Consider the following 18,407-nt stretch of genomic DNA (forward strand, 5'->3'; position numbering starts at 1 on the left):
CCACCCCTATTGTAAAAATAAAAATGGGAGAAAATATTTCTCCCCCTCTAAGCTGAGCCTTGCCTTTCTGTCTTCTCCAGTGGTGAGTTGCTTGTCCTTCAAATTCTAACAAGTTGAGCGCCGCCCCACCCCCACCCTGGGTCTCCAGATTGTTTACTTTGCCAGCATGTATAAATTGGCAATAACTTAAAACCTTAAGATTGATTCTGAGATTTCACCTGTTTTATTCCAGCTGTCGACAGGAGAATCACAGTTGCACACATAAAAAATGGGACACGTCACATACACAGTGCAAAAATACTGGACTTTGGAAGGCAAAGAGAACACTTTCCTTACATTTGAAAGAATTGACAAACGGGGCTGTGAATTAATTTCCAGGTTCACGAGTTGTTCGGAACAACACAAGCCACTACCCAGCTTTGTCATTCAGCTTGCAGAGGATGGGAGGCGTGAAAGATTTTTCTTTCTGCACTGTAAAGAATAACAAATGTGAAAAGCAAGACATTTTTGGCATATGTATGTTGCAGGGGGTGAAGAGGGGGGGGCATCCTATATTGTTGTGTCAATAAATTATTCTTCCTCCTGCATAGATCACAGAAATGGGACTTTTCTGTACTGGAAGGCACAGTATTGGATACCCCGAGCTGCTTATTCCCTGGCTCAGCTCACACTCCGCTGAATACACTGATCGATTATCCGCGGCTTAACCAAGCCTTCTCATTTCCTGCCTTCCATTACTGCGCTCAATCAAGCTGGCGGTTCTTTGAGGGCTGGCTTGTGCACAGAGATAAGCCATCGTGGCCTGTTTCTATTAGAAAAGCTCTTGTAGATGGAACAGTCATTAGATAACACTAACAGGTTTAAAGGTTGCAGTCTTTGTGTTGGTTTAGGTTAAGAGGACAGGAGCCGAAAGAGGTAGCTTGGCTGCCTTTGAGGGTTGTTCTGTTGGAGGTGCTGCACAGAGCATGCCACACTGACATGCGCAGGGAGATTTAGAGTTCTAGGGTGCAGTAAGAGTCCATGCTTTCTAGCAGGAATCAGGGGGAGGGATTGCTACACCTGCTCCCATGGGGGCACCCCACCCCTCTGGCTTTAAGATAAGTCATCAAGGCTTTGCTCCAGATGCCTTTTTTTTAAAAAAAAGAAGTGTGATTCAGTCTCCCAACGGGAGCTAAGGCCCATTGGTTGTGGCCAGGTCCATATCTCAGTGTTTCAGCCCCTTCCTTTGCATGTAAAAGGTCCCACTTCAACCCATAGCATCTCCAGTTCACAGGCTCAAGCACCTGACGATCAGAAGGACCCTAAGCCCAAGATCCCTGAAAACCACCAGCCAGCCAGTCCAAGTAGTACAGAAGTCAAAGCAAGTATTAATGCAGCTTCCTTTGTTCCTGTGCTGGGGGGGGGGGAGCTGTACAATGCAGCAAGTTTGGGCTTTGACTCTCTCATTGTTGCTGAACTACAGTTCCCATCACCCCGGACTATTGGTCATGCTGGGGGTGATGGGATTAGCAATACAGTGGTGCCTCGCAAGACGGAAAACTCGCTAGACGAAAGAGTTTTCCGTTTTGGAGGTGCTTCGCAAAACAAATTTCCTATGGGCTTGCTTCGCAAGACGAAAATGTCTTGCGAGTTCCTGCGGGTTTTTCCCCCTCCCCCCTTTTTCTAAGCCGCTTAACCGATAAGCCGCTAATAGCACTAATAGCGCTAATCCGCTAATCCGTCAATGGGCTTGCTTCGCAAGACGAAAAAAACGCTAGATGAAGCGACTCGCAGAACGGATTCTTTTCGTCTTGCGAGGCACCACTGTATCAGGAGGACCAAAGGTTCCTCACACCTTTTGTGTGTGGAAGCTGGTAGCCATCTTCTCTGACTTCCATAGCCCCATGGAAGCCCACTTGCTGGAGTAAGAAAGAGCTACAGATGGCAGTCTGGTTCTACATACAGCAGCATTAATGGAGTGAAATTAAGCCATCGTCCCCCTTTTCAGCAACCAGTGGAAATCTTGGTTAATGTGTGTGGTGGGGGAAGTAGGGGGAGAGTTGCCTTGCAGTGAGATTGGAGTCCATCACCTTCTTATTTATTTATTTATTTATTTATTTATTTGCAGTATTTACAGCCTGCTCTTCACTGAATATTTTCAATCCCTGAGTGGGGAACAAAAACAGGGAAAACTATAATATACAAAAAAAGAAAAGAAAAAAAAGACAGAATCCTATAAGCAGGCCCAGTAAGCCACAACATTAACAATTCTCTTATAGGATAAGAGAAAATAGCAATATTGTAAAACATAACATAGTGTAAGACGCCGGTATTTTTAGTAAGATTTGGTTTCTACAAACGGAGAGAGAGAGAGATACTGTTGCTGTGCTAGAGCAACATTCTCAGCCTGATTTCCATGGTTAAGCCTTTTAAATTAATTGGACACAAAAGAAGCAATCACCAGGACATGATACCTTAAAGGGGCGCTGTGATTTGCAAGAGAAATGCTTCTCTGATATCAGCCGAGAGCAGATTGTGGCAAATTTAGCGCGTCAGCACATTTTTCAGTTGCATCATCTGTCGGGGGATTTAAATGTAACTGGTTGTTTTGCGCTTCTGTTGTAAACAGCAAAGGAGGTTTTCATGTGCTGCCTTTCTAAGTGTGGGTGTAAAAAAATAAAATAAAACACAAAAGCACAACCTCCTGCCATGTTGGCGCGGAGGATGATGTGAAGCGCCAAAGGCAGCGAGTCAGCACAGTGGAACAAACGCTGACCCCTCTGTTTTTTGAGGCTTGGGGTCTATAAATTTGAAGCCGCTATAAATGGTAGATTGTTAGGTCAAACGCTTTCCCTCCGTGCTTGTTCTGCAGAGAGGCTGGGTTCGAACATCCTGCAGAATGAAATGTTGGAGGAAACGGAACTACTTTGCTTGTTGTTGTTGTCGTTGTTGCACAGATTGTCACAGGCAGGCAAACTCAGTCGAGCACTTCCTATAACTTTGAGAGGTCCCTCTCTTCCACTTACCCTGTTGGTTTTTCGAGGAGAGGAGCCCTGATGAAGCCATAATGGGCTATATGTCCCCCAAAGTGACCTCTAAATAATGTTTATTTTTTAAAAAAATCACATCAAATTATTCATTTTCTAAAGCTGTCAGAGCAGTGTTTTTCCTTGATAATACATAGTAAGGAAGAAAAGTTAATAGGGGAGACAAGACAGTATTTAAGGCAGCGCGAGTGCTGTGATTCAACAGCAGTGCGGAAAAGGCACAGGATATTATTAAGGGATACAGAATGCAGATTCCTGAAAATCCTGGCTTTCATTTTGAAAAGAAAAAGTCCCTTCCTAGGCCTTATGGCTTCAAAAAGATGCTTGAAAGTGTGTGAGTGTGATGCCTTCTGTAATCTCTAGAAAGCAGAGAGGATGCTAAGTAAGACAGTGTTCCTCATTTAAATTGCAGCTGTTTATGGTAATCATTTGTTCTTCCCCTGTATTTGGTACCCTAAAAATGTCCTAGTTCAGCTCACCATAGCTAAAGTGTGTGTCTTCAAATGACAGATGGTGGTAGATTTTGGGGGTTGCAGTTTGTTCGTGTCTTTCCGCAACAGTACATTCTGTCACCCACCTTTCCATCTTGATACGGATGAGCTGAGATAAACGGAAAGCGGAAGCACAAGTTGCAGGCCCACTAAATGCAGAGGCTGGGATGCTACAAATGAACAAAAAGCCCCAGCAAAAGGAGAGCAAGCAGTGAGCCTGTGGGATAAAGCCCTGCAGGTAGATGAGCATCAGTAGGTATTGTCCAGGGCACACAGAGATTCAGCCGGCTCTGCCGCAGGCGCTCAGAGGGAAGCCAAATACTCTGGCTTCTGATTTGATAAAAGCACAGCCAAAATGAATATTGTGTGGGTTATACGTGCTTGAAAGAAAAGGGCACCCTCCTTCCCCTTCTCCCCAGGCTGTAGTTCCAATCATATTCCAGATCCCTGAACTCCAGCTGTTCCTGTCTTGATTTGGCTGCCAGCTTCTCTTTTGTTTCAGGTAATGATGTAAGGAAATGAGATGGGCACACTGAGAGGAGGCAGGTGGGCAAGCAGTCAGAACTGGACCTTACATCAAACAGGGGTTTTGCTTGGAGAGGGGTTACAGCACTTTTCCTTTTTCATCTTCCCCAAAATTGCCAGCAAGGGCCCATGTGTTTTGAAATCTATTGTATTCATGTTCACAGATGTTTGCATACAAACATTGTAGGTAGAGATTCGCAAATACTGAAACTGCAACCCAGGGATATTGCTAGTGGATAACCTGTGGTTGTGGGGTCCCAGGTATTTCATGCTGGACCCTGAATCACCTGCCCAGCCACCTCTTTTAATGTTTTCCTTTGTTTACAGCGGGTGTAGGGAATCTTTGGTTCTCCAGATGTTGCTGAATTACAACTCGCATGATTCCTGGCCGTGGGCTATGCTTGATAGAACTCATAGGAATTTTTGTTCAGCAACGTCTGGAGGGCCAAAAGTTCCTCATATCTGGTTTACATAACTCCTGGGCATGTTGCAGAACATGGTGTCCCAGGCACCTGCCATCTTCGTTTCTTCAGCGACCTAAATTTTGGATCCATACATATAAATGAGCACACACAATTTTTGTGTCATGGGCCTTTGTGGGTCTTGAGTCTGTGTGTGTTGTGGCAGCAACATGAAAGTCTTTTTGACCAGTGTTGTACCTATCTAGCTCAGTATTATCTACACTGAATTTCAGATGGGGTCCTCTTTGTTGGTTTCTGCTTCCTTCACTGAGCAGCGAAGTGCTTGTCACAAGACAATGTTTACATTCCACAGTCAAGTGCTGTTGGGTTTTCTCACGGGAAAGGAGACTGGATGTGACGTACACTGGTTTCCTGTTTTGCACTGTTCTTTGCAGTTCAGTGTTATTCTCTCCGTGCTTTAGAGGAGAGAGGATGCCTTTCTCTGCTCCGGCAGAGGGAAGATGTTTTTCTGTAAATTACCAGCTTTGAAGTGTAAATAAAGTTAATATAGAGCATGTTGGCACGTACTTTTCATCATTCCGCTGTGCACTGGACACTGCTTATCTCTAACACTCTTCCCCCAGCTGTACTCAGAGATTCTGAGGGCCTTCTGCATACAAAGCCAGATGCTCTACCATTGTCCTGTGGCCCGTCTCACTTTAGGCTCTCTTGTAAGATCCAGTGTAGTGCAATAGCCTATTCTGGACAGGGTTGCACTCCCCCTGAAGGCACTGTTATGTAGTTTAAATGTTGTGCTGGTTATCACTAGAGGCCCAAGTGGCTTTGGTGGCAGGAGTACCCATGAGTTGGCAGTTGCCAGGTCATACTATTAAAGTATTGCCGGCTGCCCTTGGTTGTAGATTGTGTTCAGGGTGCTTAAGTTTAAAGTGCTTAACAGCTTGGGCACCAAATATCTGCACATAACTACTTGTCTCCTATACAGCTGCCTATGCCTTGGGATCTGCAGATGAGTCTCTGTGCAGAGGCTCTAGGAATGGCCTGAGGGTTGCATTCTGGGGGACTCAGGTTTGCAACTGAATATAGTGGAACCTCAGTTTTCAAACATAATCTGTTCCGGAAGACCGTTCGACTTCCGAAATGTTCGAAAACCGAGGAGCAATGGGTGGTTGGCAAAATCCATTGAGAAAAAAGAAAACCACACAGTGGAAGCCATTCGACTTCTGAGGCACATTCAAAACTGGAAGCAATTACTTCCGGGTTTTTGGTGTTTAGCTTCCGAAACATTCAGCTTCTGAGACGCTCGAAAACTGAGGTTCCACTGTACAGGGTTGCATTCGGTTGGCCATGCCCATTTATTTCAACTCCCAAGTTGGACTGAGATTGGAGGCAACCCTGAATTTGGGAACTTTCGGCATGCAGAGCACATGCCCAGCCGCTGATTCAGCTGTGGCTGGTCCATTGGGCGCTGCCTCACCAACCTCAGTCTGCTTCCAGCCAGCCCTCATCTGCCTGTCTTCTTATTTACAAGGCTGTCTGTTTCCTTCTCCGGAGTCTCTGGTGTTTCCCTCCTCCAGCAGGGAGTGGGAGACAAAAGTAGAACTAGCTGCCCCCACCTGTCCTTGCCTCTGGCTCCACCTATCTTTGGGCTCCCTGTCTTGCACCCCGCACAAGCCACCATTGCACTGATCTGTAGTCCCTCCCACTTAATGTGATTATTGGTCCATCCACTCCCAGCCTATTTTCATTGACACTGGCTCTGCAGCCTATCAGGCAAAGGTTTTCCCCAGCAGGGCTAGTTGAGATCCTTTTAAACAGAGGGATTGAAGCCTTCTGCCTGCAGAGCAGGTGTTCTGCCACTGAGCTGCAGTCCCTCCCAAGCGCTCTGCTTTGACTGCAGTTATCTTCATGTTTGCTTAAACATTTGAAGTGCTGATTTATTTCTCAAGCTTGTGCAGCAAACGGTTTTTTTCCTTTTCTTTTTTTGCGGTTTGAACTGCTTTTAAAGGACAGGATACCAGGTACATGTGCTTCAGCCACGCTCTAGGAGTCTTACTTGACACAATGCTGCCACTGGCTGGATGTTTTGTGGTATTGCACATGGAGTTTTATCTAAGTCATTGGTTCTCAAAATCAGCGCCCCCCCCCCAAGGATCACTTGAAAATTGGCTGAGTGTCTTGGCAAACTACTTAATTATCTTTCTACCTGTTATACTAATTGTAACATGCTGTGTTAGAGGCTGTTTGATTCTTATTTCTTATATGCTGCATTTTACTAAATTTAAATTGAAACGCAATAAAACACAATAGAAGAAATAGAGGAAGCAATAAAAATACAATCAAAAATCTACACGAATATTTAAAGTGATGGATTTGCTATTACCTCTCTTCAACCACAAATCCAGAGAAATGCAGCAGACTACCTGAATGCAAGTTGCAGACCATTGTCCGCGGACAACAGTTTGGGAATCCCGATTATGGCTTGAGCCACAAAAATGAATGTTACTTTTGTACACTGGGCAGTTTCTACACGTAGACTCTATTGTCCATCTGTGGAGATTGCAAAGGGCAGCAGGAGGTTCCCCATCCCTACTTAACTTCACTACAGTGCTTTATGTTTCCTTTTACATATTCTAGAGCAATAGAAAGGTGTGATTTAATTTTTTAAATCTTAGGATGCCCCAAGACACTCTTGATTTGGTTTGGTTTTGTAGGTGGGGAGTAGTCCTCAGTGTTAACCCAATGAAGAATCTTTAGTGTAAAACTCTCCAAGATGATAGTTGAAGCCAGTGCAAGCAACAAGGCACCTTTGCACAGAACTAGAAAATGTCTGAAGTGAAATGGTTACTTGGTATTTTGATGCTGGCTTTTAAAACATTCATGCAGAAATATCTGAATTTGGAATGTTTTTCACATTCTTCCTTTGCATGACAAGGAAGTTATTTCCCAGGGCGAGAGTTTCTGGACCAAATGAAGCTTAAGTGAAGGTGCCAACTGTGTAGGCAAGGTTAGGAAGCTGCTGCTTTTTTGGTACAAGCCCCTAATGTAATGTCAGGTGTGTGTACAAATGTTCCCTGCTTACGAGAGCAGTCTTCTGAAGTCTTGATTGTCTGAGAAGCCACTTTCACCTTAAGTGGGGAGATGCTGTTTAGGCATCAATTCTAGCACCTTTTAACTTCTGATTTCTCTGTACTGATGGGGAAGACAACCTCATTTCCTTGCAACTTGTTTCTGCTCCTTTGTGCGTCTGCTTAGGGAGTGTGTTGGCTGGCTAACCCAAAGCCCTTGCCCATAACTTTGTTCTTTGTTGCTCCTTTTCAGAGCAAACGGGACCACCTTCTCATGAACGTCAAATGGTACTACCGCCAGTCTGAAGTTCCAGATTCTGTGTACCAGCATTTAGTTCAGGACCGACATAACGAAAATGGTAAGCTGAGCTCCAGACGTGGTTAGCATCCCTTGCTGCCAGTGATGCTTTTTTCTGTCTGTCTGTTCATTATAGCAGAATTCTGCCATTCCTTTGGAAAGCCCAGACCGGCTTATATTGGGCTTCTCAGACTGTCTTCCACATGGACAGTGATCATGTTGAGACCTACTTAGCTTTAGCAATCTAGGAGAATCACTGTGCTTTCGGACCATTGTTTGAGACATGAGGAGGCAGGCAAGAGGAGACGCCTTGGATTGAGACAGATGTCCTTATTGACTCCAAAAACTCTCCCTCTACCCTGCTGCCCTATTCCCTTCATGCTATTTCTCACCACATGAGGGCTAGAAATGTATACTTTCAGAAGAAAAGGAATTGCCAGTGTGGTTCCCTATGGTCACCAGAAGGTGAGGGTGGCTATTTTCTTCTCAGTTAAGAAGTCAGTGGAGATGAAGGCAGAAGTTGGAAGAATGGCACTCGTTCCCACTTCCTCTTTCAGCTCTATGGACTTTTCAAGGCTCAGACTAATTCTGTTGGATCCGATTTCCCCACCAGATTCCTCGGAAGAGTGCAATATGCATGCATGTGGTTCTCTCCCCCCCCCGCCCCCGGTGTCTTGTGGGTGGAGGGGAGTAACCATCAGTGTCCATAGCACTTGCTCAGAAATCCAGTTGTGCCTATGGGCCTAAAAGGGTGATCAGCCTCTTTTTGGGGGGGGATTCCTTTGCAGGTGGGGGATGGTGGGAAAATTCTTGACTTCTGAGCTATGCCCGCCCCCTCAAAATGTGTGCTTTACATCTCAATATCTTTCTGTGTCTCTAAACTTCTGCTTTGGTTGCCTTTGCTCCTGGGAGTGAGTGGCTGATGTCGATATTTTTGAGGCATCACAGTTGAACTTGTGTGATTTTCTTTCCACAGATTCTGGGCGTGAGCTGGTTATTACCGACCCAGTGATCAAGAACAGAGAGCTTTTCATTTCGGACTATGTTGACACCTATCATGCTGCTGCCCTCAGGTAAGGTGTCAAGAGTCCATTGCAGAGAAGACTTTGTAACAAGCTCTAGAAAGGCCAAGAATGTTAACCAGGAGAATGTTCTGAATCTCTTTCCATCTATTTTTTAAAAAAATGTTTTCATTGCGGATATTGCTAGTCTCCTGATGAAATCTTCCTCCCCCCCCCTTGCCCACATCTAATAATTTTTGTTATCTACGGTAGTTTAGACAGTGACTTAAAGATTTTGCATTGGAGTCTGACTAACAGAGCAATCCTATCCAAGGAAGTCCTATTGAATTCAATTGAGCTTACTCCCTGGTAAGTGTGGTTCAGATTGCAGCCAAAGTGAATGGAACTAGGGTCTCACTGAAATAAATGGGTCAAGTTAGTCACAACTTGGTTACTATTGCAGTCAGTGAGATCCGGTTACAGATAGGTAGCCGTGTTGGTCTGCCGTAGTTGAAACAAAATAAAAAAATTCCATTCAGTAGCATCTTAGAGACCAGCTAAGTTTGTTATTGGTATGAGTTTTCGTGAGCATGCACGCAAAAGCTCATACCAATAACAAACTTAGTTTGTCTCTAAGGTGCTACTGAGTGAGATCTGGGTCACTATTAACTTGATCCATTTATTTTAGTGGATTTAGCCCTCTGATTTTTGTTCTCTCTTCCCGTCACGTGTTCTTGCTTATGTCCCTTGGTTTTATTTGATTTTTTTTTGTTTGATTTTTTTGTTTGTTTTGACTGTGTACTGCTTGGATTGCATGGTGCTGAAAAACACCATGGTGCTGAAAAATTGCTATATTTGGATAGGCCCACAGCACTGGTTCCTCTTTGCTTTTCTGCATTCTACTGAGGTGTAAAGGGAAACTTAAGAGAAGCTAGCTGTGCATCTGACATGTGCATAGGTCAGTTTCATGGATATTTGCCAACTTTATGTGTCTGATCCTGCAATCCTTTTTCCCACACGCGTACATGCATCTTGATCATCTGTTTTGGGAATGCTCACGTCTGACATAGTTGTTGAGAGTTACATGGAAAACTACGGCAATATCTTGGCCAATGCCAAAAGTGCACTTCCCTTATTTGCAGTATTTTTATTTGGAATTTGATTGTGTCCCATGCCTCACGAGTGATAGATGTGTGGGCCTGATCTGTCTTACTGAGTCTTGTGGAGTAAACTTGGAAAGAAGCTAACATTAAGGAATTGCAGGGCCAGAGTTTTGTTCCTTTTCTATGAGGAATGATCTTGCATAGGATATTTCAAAACTTGAACAGCTCCTGACCTGGAGAAGAAGCCAGAGCCAAATTTATACCTGTCCATAGCAAAACTGAAGGTTGCACTTGCTGCCATCTTTCTGAACTTCTGCCGTTTATCTTGCCTATTCTTTTTCTCTGCCAGCCTCCTGCAACCAACTATGCAGCCTGAGTAAGCCCCCCAAAAGTTTGAGACTTTTTATTTTTTTAAAAGATGGTCTGTCTGGGCAAGTAGTCCTTGGAAATTCCCAATCTAAGCAAGTATTGTATAAAACTGTGGGTCTAGAAAACACACTTGTTTGGCGGTGATGATCATATTAAAGCACAGTGTAGCAAAAGGTTTGTCATTTGTCCCAAGAGCCGTGAGGACTTGGAACTCACTTTTTTCAAGAGAGAGAAAGAGAAAGATGAGAGTTCCTTGGGCTTTCAACAATAGCCAGACAGCCACTCCAATGCTGCTGACCCATGCCTTGTGTGGTCTGTCTTTCCCTTCATCCCTGCCCTGGTCTCTCCTCCTTTCCCCCCTTTGTTGGTTTAACGAGTAAAGACCTAACCATTCATCTTTGGGGAACAAGTCAATGCTTGTGGTGAATTCAAATGAAAATGCTGTTGGCATCATGCATCTCATTTTCAGGCATGCAGGAAGAGCACATGGATATTGTCAAAACGTGAACTGAATGATCTCCCTGCTGATAATGCTCAGATGGTGTTTTAAGTAAAGCCATCTGGAGACATTTTCCCTGTTCAAAGCCACTTTGCTGAAGCTGCTTCCTTCAAGTCAAGTCAGCTGTAACCTCTGCTGTAGGGGAGGGAAACAGACCTTTTGATTTGACTTATTACAGAGCTGTTGTTTTCTAAGATAAACCTGGCAAATTCCGCTCACTCGCTGTAATCTTCTCCAGAATACCAGAGTGCTTTTTATATCTCAAGGAAGCTGACTTTTAATCTGAAATTGGCATGCTGAGAGGAGAGCGCAAGCTAATGTGAGCTGAGCTGGATTGATGGTGTCGGGCTTGAAAATTTAATTGTCGGCTCATATGCTCAGGAAGGGGTTTGTATGTGTGTAATTTTCCCTGAGGATCTTTCACAGCAGTCCTCCTGTGTTGTCATTGGCTCTTATTCTTGCAAAGTTACAGGGAAGATTATCAGGAGGGTGATAACAGTGGGAGGAAAATCTTTTTAATTTATTTGCGCTGAGCGTTCTTCAAAGGTGATGATCTTCAGTCAACACCTGTGACCCTCCTCTGGGACATCTAACCACATCATCTGATTTTAGCCACATGGTGACTAGGGAAAGAGCATTTTGGTTTGTGGTGCCTGTCTCAGTCAGGCTCACCTGGTGCCAGCATGGTTGCCATATTGGTGCCAGGCCTTTTTATTTACTCTGGCATTTCAGCGTGTACAGTGGTACCTCGGGTTACAGACACATCAGGTCACGCAATTTCGGGTTGCGCACTGCCGCAAACCTGGAAGTACCGGAACAGGTTACTTCTGGGTTTCGGCACCCGTACATGCGCTGAATCGCGACCCACACATGCACAGATGCGGCGCTGCGGGTTGCGAACACTGCGGCTTGCGAACTTGCCTCCTGCACGGATCACATTCGCAACCCGAGGTTCCACAGTAATATAAGTTGCCTTGATGATGCTTTAATCCATTCTGCTGCATTTAATGGCTTTGTTTTAATAGCTGCTGCTTTTGTTTTATGGGTATTTCTGTTGGGGTTTGTGTATTTACTGTTGTTTGTTGTTTATGCTGCCTTGGGAATTTTAACTGAAAGGTAGCAGAAACATTTTCTAAATGAATGAGTGCTGTGAGTAGAGATTTCACCTGCCTTTCTTTATTGAGAAATTTTGGGAGCCTCGTTTTAAAAAAGAAAAGAAAAGTCCTGTTGGATCTGATGAAAGGTCCATGGATTCCAGTATCTTCTTTCCCACAATGGCCAGTGAGGTGCCTCCTGGGAAGCCCTCAAGCAGGGCATCTCCTGCTATTGCTCCCCAGCATCTGGCATTCAGTGTCACACCACTCCCGAACCTGGAAGTTGCTTTTGCCATCATGGCTCCACTGAAATGAATGGAGACTTAATGTGGCCTTCCAGAGCAAAGCCCTATTGAAATGAATAGGTATTACGCAGCTGCAGTACTCAGGTGTGGCTGCACTCGTTTGCCATAGTACAGTTGCATGGTCAGTCTTCAAGAAAAAAAGAGTCATAATACATTATCTGTATGTGTGGTGCTTTATCAAGAAGAATGTGTCTGCCTTTGCAGCCTCTCTTATTCTGTCCCCCTGGTCCCTGCATGGCAGGGCAGGGGAGCCTCTTAGCCTGCCAGAGGTTTCATTTCAGCTCACAAGGCCGTTTTTCCTAAATCATGCCTACATGTCAACCAGGTGATGTTACTTCAGTGGGCAGTCTTGCTTGGTTTGGCTGAGCTAGGGGAACTGGCATGGCCTGCCAAACACTGTAGAGAACAGGACTGCACCCCCGTTCATCACCATGATGCCAGATGATTGGCAGGTGGGTGGCTATGCTCTTCCTCAGTCTTTTTTGCCTGTTGCTGATGGAAGAAACCCCAGTTGAAGAACTTGAAGGCAGCTGGTTCTATGGGACAAAAGAATGTAGCTTAGGTTACACCATTACCCACCCATTCATCTTCCTGATATCCTGCTGAGAGGAGCTTATCATCTAAATCTAAATTTAGCCAGGGCAAGAGAAATGAGAGGCATGAATAGTAAGGGATTAATGTGACCAAATGTGGTTAATGTATGGTGTGTGGGTGTGAGAGAGAGAGAGCACTTAAGGGCTTTTAAGCCAACAGCTGAAAGTGAGCTGGGATTTAGTGGTGGTGTTCTTGGAGGGGACTCCTAAGCGAAAAGCACAAGGAAGGAGAATGGGCAGAATCTTCTCCCTTCTTCCAAATCCTTGGGGACACTGCTTTCCCAGGCATGAGGCTGAATAAATAACAAACCTGATAAGAACAAAAGATGAGCCTGCTGGATCAGGCCAGTGGCCCATCTACTCTATCATCCCATTCTCACAGTGGCCAACCAGAGGTCTTCAAGCAGGATCTGAGCTCAGCCACTGATCTCCACTCTCCCTGTGGTTTTCAGCAGCTATATCCAGAAGCATCACGGTCTCTGACTGTGGAGGCAGAACATAGTCATCATCACTAGTAGACATTGATAGCTGGAAGTAAGCTCATTGATCATTTGACAGTATCTGATATTGGTACAATAGCCGATGTTCCTGTATAGAGTTTCAGTGGCTTCAGCCACATTTTGTCTTTTTTTATTTTTAGAGTTCTGTATTTTGTGTACCTAGTGTCTCCTCATTTAATGTGCAGATTCCAAGTTCTGCTCTTACTTTTTTTTTTTTTTAATACTTTTCCACATCCTTGGACATAAAGGACCATTAGGAACTGATCTTCAGTTGAACAGGCTTGAATAGCTCCTCTTGAATTTGGAAGGCTCACAGTGCCCCATGTTTGAGAACTGTTGCTATAGGGCCTGAAAGGGGAATTTGTGGCCCTCCAGTTCTTGCTGGACTACAAATCCATCCCTGACCATTGACCATGATGACTGGGATCGATGGGAATTGTAGTCCCAAGAACATCTAGAGAAGGACCACATGTTCCCCACTCCTGTTGTAGAGTCCTACCATGAGGACTAGAAACCTAATAAAATATATCATTATATTCTTTTATTTTAAGCATCTCTGAGAATCAAGGCAAATGGTCTCAGTAACTGCAGACAAACCTCTCCAGTATCATACTTGCTAAGATAAAGTATTTTAAGAAGGAAAATATGTTCAGTCCTGGTTTCCCACAATTGTTTTCACTTAATATGGGATTATATTCAGCTTGTTCAATACGTCAGAAGATGCATGTGGTCTTGCATTTCTTTAACTATGTTCAGTGGTAACAGCACCAGAGGAGGAAAAAGCAGGCCAGTTGCATTTATCAATACCAACAAGAGGTCTTGGTTTTTCCTTTAATTATATAAGCCGTCATCCATGTAGAGAACCTGATCTAATGCCCCTTTTTCTCTCTGTCTTGCAGGGGAAAGTGTAATATCTCCCATTTCTCTGACATATTTGCTGCTAGAGAATTTAAAGCCCGGGTGGATTCCTTTTTCTACATTCTGGGCTACAATCCAGAGACAAGGTGAGTTGTTTACTAAGAATTCGTAGCATATGCTTTTCTGTAGGGCTATACAAGGTCTCTTACTGAGGTGGAGGATACAGGAGAGGCTGTCCTCTCCTGTTTAGTTCTTTGCTACCCTCCCAGAGGCATGGTGAGTGCTCTGCTTTTTACCTTAATAGGTATAATTCTGTATATTTTAAAAATGTTGTGCTTTACTGATACAGTACTTAGCCCGTTCATTCACATGCTCTGGGTTTATTTTTCCCATTATAAAGAGACATTTGTTCACCAGAGGCTTCTAGCTAATACTGGAATCACATTTGGCCTTGGTTTATAAGGCACTTGCCTGGTGTTGACTACTCTGGTAGCAGGTTTTTTGCTATCATGTTGTCTTTGATCCTCTAATTTGGAGATGCCTTTGGCATGCAAGCCATGTGCTCTCTTACTGACCAGTGGCCACACACCCACATTCAGGTTCCATTATTGATCTTGTGGGTCTCTCTCCCCTACCCCATTCCATTGATTGATGATCCAGCTATGGATCCAAAACTGCAGTGAGTTGTCTGGATTCCAGTTCAGTCTCTTGAGCTTCTTAACTGGGTGAGCATCTGCTAATTGCTGCTCAATAGTATATTTCTGAATATTTCTAACAGAGCCTTCTCAGTCTTCAAGGCATTGATATGTGTGTGTTTGTGATCCTGCGATGTAAACTCAGAACTGATTCAGGCGTTTGTTTTGACAGTGCTGGTGTTGCCAAGTCCCACCCTGGGTGGCTGCAATAATGGCTAGGATTGGGTCAGCAGGACTGTGTGGTTTATGTATTGGTGCCATCAATCTTTTAAAAGGTGCCACATTGACGATCCAGCCAGTTGAATCTGTATATTCTGTAAAAAAATAAATCCTGTATATTCTTGGGAGGCTCAACTGTTCAGATAGCCTGTGGTGGCAGTCGTGATACAGAATGAACTTTTATATCAGCCCCTCAGTGGGTGTCCTTTAGTGTACAGCTCTCCTTTGACCTCCATTCCACATTTGTAAAGTGGAAACTTGCACATTGAATTATTGAGCTGATTCCAAGTGATTGATTCTTGTGGCTGATACATTGGCTTGCATGCATGCAGAGATTGTCTTCAAGCTCCTCTTCAGGCAGAGCTTCTGAAGCTGGAGCTTCTGTAGTTGTAGAGTCTCATGTGAATGCTCATGTGAGTGCTAAGTTTGTATGTGGGTTTTCTTTGGTGTTTTGCTAGAAACCTCACGAGAGATAACTCAGCATGTTGCAAATCTAGCTGGTTCCTCCTCTCCCCAAAGCAGCCAGATTCTTTATGTTGTACTAAAATTCCTGCCAGGGTGCAGACAGGAAGCCTGTACTATAATAATGGACTAGATTTTTTGCTAAAAGGAAAGTGCCCGCGTACACACACACACCTAAAAATCCCTCCTTGCCTGAGTAGAGGTGTTATTGATGAGCTCGCTGCTCTCCCAAGAGACCCCACAACATAAAATGGAAGCAAGTTTGAGTCTTGTATATATCTTTGCTTTAACATAAAACCTGCTGAGCAGAGTTTGTTAAGGGAGGGGGAACATCAGGGCTGCTGTATTACTCATCCTCTCACTCTCGGTGATTTGTGCCTTTTGGAAGACTTGGTGGTGGTTGTGCCATTTCTGAGACGAAAATCTGTGCAACAGATGATGGCAAATGGCTCCTTTTCATAAAGCAGGAGAGCATGTCTCCTGCTGGAGGAGTCAGAGTCAATTCTCCTCTGCGCATATACACACACACACACACACACACACACACGTGTGTGTGTGTGTGTGTGTGTGTGTGTGTGTGTATCGAGAGAGAGAGAGAGCGCACAATTTTAAATCTTAAAACAACTTAAAACAATAGCAACAGTACAAAAACCAACTGGGCTAAAGCATTTAGGAGGTGTGATGAAAGAGGAGTGTCCTTAGCAGACACCAAAAAGACAGTAGAGATGACATCTGTCTGATATGCAGTAGAAGGGAGTTTGAAAGGATAGGTGTCACCACACAAAAGGCCCGACTTCAGTGTCGTTCAGGATGGATCTCCTGATAGGATGGTATCTGCAGTGTGATGATATTAATGAGCTGCCCATTAAGAGTCTCATGCTCTATTAACTGAGGTGTGTTGTACTAATCTAGTCTTGTTCTTACAGTAACAAGCAAGACTTTGGGCGGGGTGCAGAAAGGCATAACAAGGAGCACCTCTTTTTTCTGAGAGGCGCTACTTGTAGACCCATTGAAATTAATGTGCATAATTTAGTCATGCTCATTCATTCCTATGGGTCTACTCGGATTAACATTGGATATCACCTGGAGCAACAGATGGTATTATTTTATTGTTTTCTACTGAATTATTACAGTATTTATTACTTTAATATTGCATGTGTTTGATTTCATTGGATGATGAATGCCATCTTGGGGAAGGGAAAATGCAGTACTTTTTAAAGCCAGCTAGCAAATTGATTGATTGATTGATTGATTGATTGATCAACAAACAAATAAATGGGAGGAGGCTGGCCCTTTTCTCCTTCCCTCCCACTGTGCCTTCTGCTTCCTCAGATCTGGCTTAAACTAGCACAGCTCACCTCTGGAATTTGCACTTCTAGGCTGCACAACCATCCACACTCCTATCCTGGCCCTGACGTAGCCCAGACTCAGTTTGACTGTGGGGGTGTCAACAGGCTTGTCTTATGATCAGAGCAAATATTTTAGCAGCTAGCAGCTGCACCATCCAGAAACTGAGATGGCTTGGAAGAGGCTGCCTACCTAGAAAGGGAGCAAATCGGTATCACTTTTGAGATCAGCTGAGGCATGGAGCTCCAAGGATTTGAATTAGGGCCGGTGGTGTTTGTGTATGAGTGGTGTCATTAATCAGGACCCTAATTTTGAACGAAGCAGAATATTTTCATCAGTCACTTGCTGTTGCAGCCCACATTCTATCACATTTCAGTGCGACCAAGAAATTTGAATCAAGGCCCTTTGAAAGAATTGATGGGGATAGTGACTTGAACATAGAAATAATGGCCTGAGGACTGTGTGTGTGTGTGTGTGTGTGTGTGTGTGTGTGTGTACACACACACAAAAATGCTTTGGAGAAATGCATGTAATTAAATGTCAGCTTCTTCTGAGGGTTCTGCGTATTGTTATTCGTGCTGTAGAATATTGCAAAAGTGGCTTTGTCTCCAAGGGGTTGCACACGGATGCCACAGTTTAATTTAAAATGACCGTTTTGTTTTAATTCTATTAGGCGGTCTCTTTTTTTAAAAAAAATGCTGCTGTAGAAATTGGACCCAAAGCCCCCCTGTTAACCCCCCCCCATCCCTCTCGGCGTTCATTCCAACTTATAGGCGCAGCAGCATAGAGGCAAACGGCAAATGGAAAAAATGCTGGCATTGGAACTGCCTGGTTTCTCCTGCGTGTTGCTAGTCTCAGATTCCCTCGCGGAGGCCCCTCTTCCCTGCACACTAGCTTGCTAGGGCGAAGCTGAAGCTGCTGTGGCGACGGCAGCCCGCCGTGCCTGTTGGCTGGGCTTTATTTACGGAAACGGCAGGGTCTGAGATTGATTGCGTCATGTGGACGAGGGAGGGGGGGGTCACAGCACATGCTCAGTGCTGTCAGTCTGAGGGCGAAGTTTCTGCGTTCTGCGTGCAGGCTTAGGTCATAGCACAAGCTCAGTGGAAGCTCGCTCAGGTCTATCTGAGACTGCATGGGCCTCCATTTTGAGGAGTTAGAGTAGGGAAAGCCAGGCAGACTTTTCTGTTCTTTTTTCCTTTCCTTTTTTTTGGAGTGGCAAGGTCAGGGGAAACAGCTGCACCCACCAGAGCCATGGATGATCCTCTCGGCCCCTTCAGGTAGGCTGACAGCACTCTGGCCTTGCCTCCTCGGGAGTGATGCAGGGTTTTTCCTTTTTCCTTTTTGCCTGCTGTCACAGTGCTCTCGGCAATTTCCCCCTCTCTGGCGGAGTCCTTACTTGCCTGAATTATTGCATGATCTCTTGTAGACGCAGCTGTCTCCGTTCATTGAAATGCATGGAAATCGGTGCTCAGGAGTGCATGTTCTTTTTTTTTGGGGGGGGGAGAGAAGATCAAATGTAGAAGCCATGCAAACCT

The 18,407-nt window shown here is 44.6% G+C and overlaps 1 protein-coding gene and 1 long non-coding RNA gene across 30 annotated transcripts in view; one reads left to right on the forward strand and one right to left on the reverse strand.

The window, feature by feature from the left end:
- RERE (arginine-glutamic acid dipeptide repeats) overlaps positions 1-18,407 on the forward strand; it is a 341,620-nt gene that overhangs the window by 178,198 nt on the left and 145,015 nt on the right. For 28 of the 29 annotated variants that reach the window (XM_083752394.1, XM_083752406.1, XM_083752407.1 and 25 more), the window contains 3 exons: positions 7,783-7,888; positions 8,804-8,900; positions 14,191-14,295. In XM_083752394.1, coding sequence (XP_083608520.1) covers positions 7,783-7,888; positions 8,804-8,900; positions 14,191-14,295 — 308 coding nt within the window. Of the gene's footprint in view, positions 1-7,782; positions 7,889-8,803; positions 8,901-14,190; positions 14,296-17,910; positions 18,150-18,407 lie in introns of those variants that run through there. The other variant, XM_083752412.1, reaches the window with a different exon arrangement.
- LOC310850922 lies at positions 11,954-17,801 on the reverse strand. The gene is made up of 2 exons (XR_014567478.1): positions 17,065-17,801; positions 11,954-12,734 (listed from the first exon to the last, which is right to left on the reverse strand). It is a non-coding gene; the product is annotated as an uncharacterized lncRNA (long non-coding RNA).

Source organism: Podarcis gaigeae, assembly GCF_964106915.1.
Source record: "Podarcis gaigeae genome assembly, chromosome: 8".
In the NCBI taxonomy this organism is placed as follows: Eukaryota; Metazoa; Chordata; class Lepidosauria; order Squamata; family Lacertidae; genus Podarcis; species Podarcis gaigeae.